General features: G+C 36.4%; 1 protein-coding gene across 3 annotated transcripts in view; it reads right to left on the reverse strand.

Annotated features, from left to right (window-relative positions):
- LOC131052162 (U-box domain-containing protein 44) overlaps positions 1 to 9,292 on the reverse strand; it is a 40,140-nt gene extending 30,848 nt beyond the window's left edge. The window contains exons 1-3 of one of the 3 annotated variants that reach the window (XM_057986766.2): positions 8,274 to 9,292; positions 5,470 to 7,170; positions 4,878 to 5,187 (exon numbers count right to left, since the gene is read on the reverse strand). In XM_057986766.2, coding sequence (XP_057842749.2) covers positions 4,878 to 5,187; positions 5,470 to 6,621 — 1,462 coding nt within the window. In that variant the 5' untranslated portion in view covers positions 6,622 to 7,170; positions 8,274 to 9,292. Of the gene's footprint in view, positions 1 to 4,877; positions 5,188 to 5,388; positions 7,216 to 8,273 lie in introns of all 3 variants that reach the window. The other 2 variants (XM_057986764.2, XM_057986765.2) reach the window with 2 other exon arrangements.
- Between the last annotated feature and the right edge of the window lie 497 nt (positions 9,293 to 9,789).

Raw genomic sequence — 9,789 nt, forward strand, 5'->3', positions numbered from 1 at the left:
TCCCCAAGACAGCTGGGGACGCCCAAGCCGTCCCGTGGACGGATGGCCGTTTCTGGCGGTAGGGACAATTAAAAAAAAAAAAAAAATTTATAAAAAATATTTTTCATTTTTTAGACGCTGCCATTAAAAATTATTATTAAAGAAAGCAATTGAATTTTTTTAAAGAAAATCCCTGATTGCTGATAGAAAGCCAGTAAATTTTTCATTTTTAATAATTAATTTATTAACAAATATAACATAATATAATAATTTACAAACTCAGTAAGCGATTAAATTTTTTTTTTTTTTTTACTTTCACATTTTCTGGTTTCCGTTTCAGTGTTGATTTCCATATAATATTATATCAATATACCATATGATATCGATATAGTATCATATTTGGTATCAATATAATACTATATCGATATCATAAGTCATTCCCAAACCAAAATAATAAAAACATTAGCTTGGACAGGAGGAGCTTTCACGGCAGCGCTCAGGGAAGAAAAATACTGGTTAAAGCTGAAAGGGTTTTTAACTTTTATGATTTTGTTCTGAGCAAGGGAAAAAAGATTATGAAGTGTGACCTGTGATTTTTATTGCTCAACTTCACCTAGGGTTTGAAGAAAAGAAAACAAGTGGATTACAACATGATAAGTAAGCACACATCTAAACCAAAATTGTCCTTCAGCTAAGGAACCATGAGTAGGGGGATCTTGTCCATCAAAGTCACCCACAAGCAAACTTATTGCAATTGTGCCTTTTGGGGTTTGAACCTCGATGGTTGGCATTATCAAGGAGCTAGATTGTGATGTTGCTGCTAGAGGTAATCCTGGTTTGGTCAGCACAAGGCTGTGGTGTTATCTCCTTTGGGTCTCTTCCTTTAGAGTGAATCTTTCTTTTTGGGACCCAAGACAGATAATGAAGATACAAAAGTAATATGGGAGGGCCTTAAGCTGGATTCAGTTTTGGAGTTTAAGACACTGATTGTAGAAGGGGATTTGAGGCAGTTATTTGAAGAATGTCTAAGGGCTCTTCGAAGGTTTAGAAGCTTAACAACATTCTTGCACAAGCTTGCCCCATGGTTACGAAATTTGAGGTGAGCATTTTTATACAAAGTTTCAAGGAATGCACCCATGTGGTGGATTGCCTGGACAATGCTGGGATCAATCAGTTCCACTACTCCACAAAAAGGCAGCGATCACATGGTTGATTACGAAGAGTACCCAGCTCTTCTCCATGCAGATCTCCTTCCCCTAGGGAAAGTCTGTGATCCTAATTTATGCTTCCCCTAACCTTATCCAATTTTTGTGTGATTATCATTTAAGGTAGTTTCTGTGGGCACAATTATTTTACTCTGCAATTTGAACCTTCTGTGTGAGCAGCCTACATGCTGTAATAATTGTTGCTTGCTGGAGATTTGTACAATTTCAGGTTGGCTCAATGTTAAGTGTGTGATTTGCCATTTAAGGCAGCACGGCCAGACCCTTGCCCTTTTATTTTGGTGTCATTTTGGCAGGTAGGAATCTCTCAAGAGGCAGGTTTTTTCCTTCAGCAAGCAGCGCAGCCTTCCTTCCCAAGACTTACCCTATAGTGTGGTTGCCTCTGATTGCCGATTGAGGGACATTCATTATCCCAAACATAGCTATAGTGGAAATCTGTGAGGGGGATTTTGGAAGTGAATGACCTGAGCAACAACACTTGTGTCCTTCACACCAAAGTGTTCAATCATGGATGACTTAACTAAAAATTGGGAACCAGGATCCTTAAAAAAAAAGAATAGAACTTAAGTCAGATTCTACCTAGGAAGGAGGATATTTTTCTGTGTGAGAGTTCACTGTTAGATGCAAATGCAGACCTTACCCACCAGCACAAGAATGAGGAGGAAGCTCTTCATATGGGATTTTCAGTCCTTAAGAGAAAGTAGAGTTGGCTTTGTACTGTCAGGATTTGGAGTAGTACTTGGATGGTATGCATTTTATCTTGCATGACAGTTACCTGGAAATATCTAGCCTCTTCACCCTACCCATGATTTCTGACAGTGGTGTAATTCAGGTCAATAAGCGATCTTTCTTAAGCTCGTAGCCCAGCTGGCAATCAGGGATAACCAGCAGCAGGTCCCGGACCCTTCAATTGTTGAATTGGCCGTGTGTCTGTCTGCTGATTGTTTTGTTGCAGGTTCTTTTACTTGGGAACGATTCTTCTGGTTCCCTTGGGGTTTTCCTTTGTTTGTATCATGGGAAATACCTAATTAGTTGAGTTGTGTCTTGCTTTGCCAAGATTTTGTTTGGTTAGCCATCAGCCACATTTAACCAGCTTTTATTGTCTCCCAGGTTTAAAGATTCCTGCATTATTGCATCTATGCTTTAATGTGTGAGGGCTCCAATCAAACGCTCAATTTACCATTTTAGGAATAAAAACAATATAACCTTCATTAGTCTTAAGAATCTGATACAACATAATTAATTGCTGTCTTGACATAGTTTTAAACTTGTGATATAATATGTAATGTTATTGCATATTGCTTAACAATGTAATGCTTAATATAAAATATCATATTTATTATCTTAAAAGTTCAGTATTATGTTTAGTATTGTCACTTGTATTAAAAAGAAATAATATTATTTCTTGTTATCTTTGATATTTTATACAATGTTTAATATGAATTTTCTACTATTCTAATGTTTATTATAGGTCAGTATATGATGTTGGTTATTGTATTATTACCATCTTTAAAATTAAAACTAAATGTAATGTTACAAAATGTCTATAATTATGTTAAATTTTTAGTTTTGTACTCCCTGCTTTAGGGGTTATGACTCTAAAGCTCGACTACAAGGGAATAGAGAAAAGTAAAATAAAATCACCCAATATAGCTGAAAATAAAACCTAGATTTTACAGTATCTTAGTGAGCTATATAGGCCATGCTCAATCATCTGAATCTGCTGTCACAATCACTGAAAATGGCAAGCACCAATAGGTGAATGAACCTCAAATTTGCAGGGCACGTTACAAAAGGTCACATATCTATTCAAAAACACTAAAAACCCTTTGGCGGCCAACAGACATCAGAGGTCTTCTTGTTTTCAAAATGAGGACTTTATATTTCTTCTTTTTGTCATATGATTGTTGTGAAATATTGCTTTCTTATTATCTTAAGTTTTAATTTTAAATTTTGTATGAAAATCCTACTATTGTAATGTTTATTATACATCTATTCAAGACATTGATTATAATGATATAATCATCTTAAAACTAAATGTGGCATGATGTAATATTATTGTGTTAAAAAAATTATATATAATTCCCTATTTTGAAGGCTATGACACTACACTTTTATTGCATGTGAAAAGATTGGCCCTATTGACACCCAAAATAAAATCACCCAGTACTGCTGAAAACAAAACCTAGTTTTTGAATAAGATCTGCATTCTATTAATAATTTTGAGATCACAATTAGCAAAAAATAGCTGCCTCAACAACCAGACCTTGGACAGATGCACTAGAAAAGATCACGAGTCTGTAAAAAATCCACGAGAATACCTTCCACAGGCAACAGACACCAGAAGTCTTCTTGGTTTTCAACTTAAAGCTTTTTCTTTCATTGTTTTTGTTTACTGACTATTATGTTTCAGAATTTAAGGTTTTCACTTTTTTCCTCTATGTTTTTTTATTTTCTCAATAAAATAAAATAAAAATAGGTCCTTTTTTATTTTTATTTGTTTTAAATGCATACAACTGGGTAGTTACATCTAGGCATATTTGAAATGGCCCAGGTGTAAGCTCATGTATGGATATGCTCATACAATGTATCCAAGCTGTATGTCAGCCATATCATGTCTCCACCACCCATGCCAGGTATGCAGATGGGCCGAAGTGGACCCCAAATATGGATACTCTGGTTAAATTTGAGATGTTCTCAGAAATTTCTATCCATTTATCCCTAAATTGACTATGTTTATATTTTTCGCTAGGTCATAAGATACACTTCGTGTTGAGAATTTCAAGAACACATAAGAGACATCAAATTTCCAGAGTCCATAATAATGTTAGTGAGTGCTTCTTGATCTAACAGTGTAGTCTTTTGTGGCATCAACATTTTCATTTTGAATCACATTCCATGATCCATAATCAAAAATGTACTTAAGAAAAATATAGAAGTCACGGGCAGAAATTAATTTAAAAATAGAATTAGAAATCAAACCATTCTTGAACATATACCAACTTTCACTCAACTTTTTCCTTCAAAGAAAATCTCCTCTAATTGATTTAAATAAAAGATATAAACCATTTACAAAATAAGGAGCAAGCTTGGAGGAGATCCTTATGCTTGATGGCATTATAGATCCACAGAATGAAACAATGAATCGAAGAGGAATAGTTTTCATCCAGCAGCTTCCAAAGGCAACAGCAGACAGATGTCATTATTTCTATCTATAACTCAATAATTACACAAGTCACGGGATAGAAACCAAAAGCATGCTTCTGTAGCTGATCACTGCACCATATTGCCAATTATTATGAGAGACAAAGGAACGATGACAACAAAAAACTTAAATTTGAGAAAGTATCATCAGGCAAGATCATTCTTTCAATCTTTTCACACATTTCGAGAATCAAAATGTGTTTTTTGCAGAACATTGTGATGATGAGGAAAGGGAAAATGATGCATATAACTGAAATATGCAGCTATCAATGCTGTAAAAATAAAATTAGGGAGATACCAAGATTATTATGAACATGGGAAACAAAACAAGACAACTTTGTTAAAAAAAATCACTTCAGCCAGGAGCAATATTGATAAGAACTGCCTAGAAAAAAACTTTCCTCTGTAAGTACATGTAAACTGTATATGGACTTCTTAATTAAAGTAAAACAAAAGAATGATCATGCTCACCCCTGCAAAGGCGATCAACCAATGGTTTACACCAGTTTCCCATCACCATAGCTTGAATGTTTCCCAGATTGTCTGCCAGCTTATCCAGCATTTGCTCAATTTCTGATCCCCTGTCTGCATGGTCGCCTCTTAATAAAACCGTTACAAGCAACAAGACTGCACCACGCTCCTGACCAAACTGAGTGAGAACAACACTTTTGTTCTTGATAAATTCTAACAGCAGTGATATGGCTGCCCTTGAAACAGAATGTCCACCTGCTGATAAATTTTTAACTATATATTTTAGCCCTCTAGATTGAAGTAGCTTATCCTGATCAAAAAAGATAAAGTTGTTCATCAGAGAGAATAGATAGCTTAGAAACACAAATTTCAAATGTACACAACAGTCACTCAGTATGATAATGCAAAACAATTATTTATATTTGTCAGAAAATAGTTCTAAATTGGAAGAGCTAGATGCAGAATCAATGGCAGGAAACCTCTAATGTCTAATTCAGATTAGCGGCCCAACCTTGGCATGATCTCTGTCTTTAACAACTAATTCTAGTGTAGAGAAGCACAGCACTCTTAATTCCTTGTTCCGAGCCCTTACCACTTCCAAAATAATTGGAACTAGACCTTCAAAAACAATCCAGTCTTTACAATCAGGATTTTCCTTGCAAAGAGACATCAGATCATTAAGAGCTCTTTCCTGATCTGTTTCCAATTTATTCCTTGCTTGAATTATTCGGGCAGCACAATTTTGCTGTCTCCATACCTTTATGGCACGAGCCAATATATAATTTGGCCTCAGATCATGATCCTGAAGAGGCTGACCAGAAGCAGGATCGGTAAAATCATGTGCATCAAAACGAGTTTGGATAGCCTTTCGTTCATAGCTCTTGCCACTAGCTTTTAGTATAACTGGTTCATCCATAACTTGTCTTGTTAGAGAGCATATGAACTGTGATGAAGGTTCATTTACAGATAAACTTTCTACAGAATCAATAATTTCATGTTTCAGCTCTTTGTAGTTTCTTTCGGAGGCTTCCAATTCCAGTGCAGAATCTTCAAGAGAAAGAAGAGACAGCAATTGCTCCATGTACTTTACCTCTTGGCGTTCCTTCCTCTCTTTTGCTTCTTCTATATCTTTTCTGAATTTGGAAAGTTCACTGTCCATCATTCTGGGTTCAGGCAGCACACCATGAGTATATGCAATTTTTTCCAAAAGTTCAACAGCCATAATCCGGTCTGCTCTTTCTTCAACGATTGCAGCCTGCAATGCATCTAATATCTGCAGAGACTCCGAAGAAACACGAACTTCTGCTCGGATCATCTCACTCTCCAAAAGCATTAGTGCATTCCTTGTGGAATCCTTAACCCCCACATCATAGACATTGCAGAGATCACCTAGCAACTGAAGTGATTTCCCTATGTCCCTCATTGCCTTCTGAAGTGTGTCACAAATTGACCGACAATGTAATATATTTGAGAAAAATGAACTGTCTCTATACCTGAGTACAAGCCTTTCTGCTTTATCTAATTCTCCTTTCAAACTATTCAAAGCCCCAACAAGAAGCGGGCTTTCATTGGGAGCATCCAATTTTGACAACAGCTTTCTTATGTTATTTAAGTAATCTCCAAGTTGCTTGAAACTCTTCTCAGAACGTATATCTTGTGCAGCAAGAGCAATCTTGGCAAGCTGATCACACACTTGAGATACCAGTATACCGACAGGAACCAGTTCAAGGCCTGTGCCCATCATACAGAACGTCAGGTAACCCTAGTGTAGCCCAGCTGTTTGTGTTCGTGCCACCAAAATAGAGATCACAAAAAGAAAACCTGTTGAAGAAATCATAAACTTCCTACCGAAAGTGGCCTCCGTGCCATCAAATATCCTTTAAATGATGAGATTCACTTGCAGCTGGGGAGTACTATACACTGTTGACTCCAGAGTTCAGCACAAAAAGAGGGCTCAAGATTCTATGAATGAAATGGCTGCTGCCGTGAGATGCAAGCTTCAGATGCCAAAACCAGAGAATGGAATATCCACAAATCATGTGGATTAATACTGATAAGAACACAAATCAAACTAGCACAAGGCCCAATGATCCTTCAATCATGGTCCCATGTGATATCCATGTGTCATCATCTGAAAATAAGTAGCTTGCAGAAGAGTCGAATTCGACTTTAAAAGCTATAAAATATGGAGCCAGGTAACTGGATATATATGTCACTGATCGCAGGACCAATTGGAATCAATAAATGGCAACTGCAATGGCCTTGAATGTCCAGCAATTGATCATCTCCGATACTGAATCAAGTGCAAAATAAAACAATCAATTCATTGGCAGCAAACCTGGTACAATTAACCTCAAATGTCATTCATCAATCACAAAACTGTAGGAATATAAGACAATTGGGTGTGTGAAAACATTTGTGTGCATGTCAACTTCATATGAAAGCATAAACCAAAATTCAAACATGCATCTAAACAGCCCAAAATTAGCAGTCACTCAGACAGCTATGAATAGCAAGGGCAGTATAGATGAACCAAAAGACAAGGAACATCCTGCCTGAAAATGCACCTGCATCATTTCAGCAGAGTCTCTGTTTAGACCCCTATAGAAAAGAAATTTCTGTTCTAGTAAGACAAACCATCACTTCAGACTCCCATAGGAAAGAAATTTCTGTTCACAAAAAAATTGTCAAGAAATGAAAAAGTACGAAAAAATCTTAAGCAACTGTCTAAAAGACTCTTTCTAATCAGCAAAGATAACTTTCAATTTCAATTACCCTCAGTTCTAATAGAAGCCTTATCAGCATCAATGACTCAATTTCAGTAATCCTCCATTCCAATAAATAAGAAGTTATTGATGTAATTAGATGACACAAAACACATCAAAATTTCAACCAAATTACCTTAAGAATGCAATCCAAGATTACCCTACACCCCATTGAAGACCATCCATTGACCCCACCCAATAATTTACCAAGAAACGGATTACAAAGCACAACTAAATAGTCTTAGAAATGTTGCCCAAGCTTATACCCCACATGAAATTAATGGCAAGCACATAACCTCACCCAATATTGACTTAAAGAAAAATGATTGCTGCTATGAAAATCAACTCTATATCCCCAAAGACTTTTATGTCCCTATTGCTTCCAATTCCACAAAACCCTAAACCTAATCCCTAATATGAAAGCCAGACCAGAAATATCCAACGGCACCAAGAAAATCAAACCCCATAATGGTTTCCAATCATATAACTGCTATTACTTAGACGATCGCACAGTCTAATTCCAGAAAATCTCTAATGAAAATCGTGCACTGCTTAAAACTACAACCTTTAACTATAACAATTTTGAATTTCCAAAACACCATGCACAAAACCACAGAACTACAGTTCTTACCTGCAATTCCGATGAAATTCTGGCACTCTACCTAAAATTCAGCATCAAACGAAATCCTCAACCACAGCTACAGGAACATCTCAATTGAATAGGACAAGCCCTCTTGTCCAATTCGCAAAAGTGGTACTATTGGGCTTTCACCCTTGGCAGAACTGGAGTAATTCCTCCTAAAACTCCCTGTTGAAGATCTTCTCCAGCAGCTCTAAGTTTCAAACTTAGGCTGCTAATACAACTGAGCCTGCCTTTGACCCGTGCGCCCCACCAGCCATAATATACACTGGTATTGGAAAAAATAACAAACCCTAGCTATAACATGAAAAATCTGAGAATTGTTCCCCTAAATAATATAAAAGAAAATGCCGCCAATCTTTGAACCCTAATTTATCAGCCATTCTCATAAACTCGCTGAAGAGTTTTGACGACCGCAATGGGCAACTCCCGCGCCCAAGCAACTTGAATGCAAAATATCCATATCCGATTTGCAGATAAATTGCGGCCGTCTTTAAACACAGAATTTAGGCAGCACAATTTTTCATTACCTGGGTCTGATCCGACGGCTTAGGAAGCGAGAAATGCGGGCACAGTGAGCAAACTTATCGTTGAAGTTGCCTGAAGTTTATGCTGCGTGGAAAAGTCTCGCCGTGGAAGTACAAGTAGAAGTATTTATCTCTGCTGTAATTATGATAATATGTAATAAAATCATAATTCTCCTCTCTCACCGCGTATTAGATGACTCTCTCTCCATCAGACCAAAACTTTCGCACGTCAACCATTAGACCTCATGTCCAATTTTGACTTCAACATTAAAATGGCAGCCGAATTCTTCAACATTTTTGTCGTTTCATGAGTTCTGTCATTTATTAGAAACAGTAAACAACTGTAACTCGATTTGTCCGTGGATTTAAAATACAAACTAACTCAATCACATCGTGTGAGAACTAGCAGAGCTTATTTTTTTAAATCTGAATAGTATACCCAAATTCAATCGTGTGGAAGTTGAAGTTCTTCCATATTCAAATCCAATCGTCTAGATTAAACCAGCGTGGAATTTGATGGTTTCTACTTTTAGAAAGGCCATTTCTCGCTTGAATGTTTTTTCCCAAATTGAACAAAGTTGAATTATAAAAGAGAAGGCAGACGTAAAGATTTTTTCAAAGGCTAAAATTTAAAAAAAATATTAACAAAAATTCAACTAAACAACAAAATGAACTATGTTATTAGGAAAGGTGAACATCTAGAAAGTCATTAGTATCACCAACAAGGTCAATTATGACACTTATGTCAACATCAATAACAATAGAAAAAGAAGAAGATAATTTTAACATTTAGGAGGTTAAGGATAGCTTATGGGATAGCCCCTCCAATCAAAACTCACATCTGAAGATTAGTTATTTGCCTACACAAGTTGATGATGAGTGCTCCCAACTTCTCCATATACTCCTTGTTGGATAATTTATATCAAGAGCTAGTGATTAAGATATTAATAGACTTATCCTTGTTGTCCTTGAAGGCATCA

The sequence above is a fragment of the Cryptomeria japonica genome, chromosome 2, assembly GCF_030272615.1.
Source record: "Cryptomeria japonica chromosome 2, Sugi_1.0, whole genome shotgun sequence".
Lineage (NCBI taxonomy): Eukaryota > Viridiplantae > Streptophyta > Pinopsida > Cupressales > Cupressaceae > Cryptomeria > Cryptomeria japonica.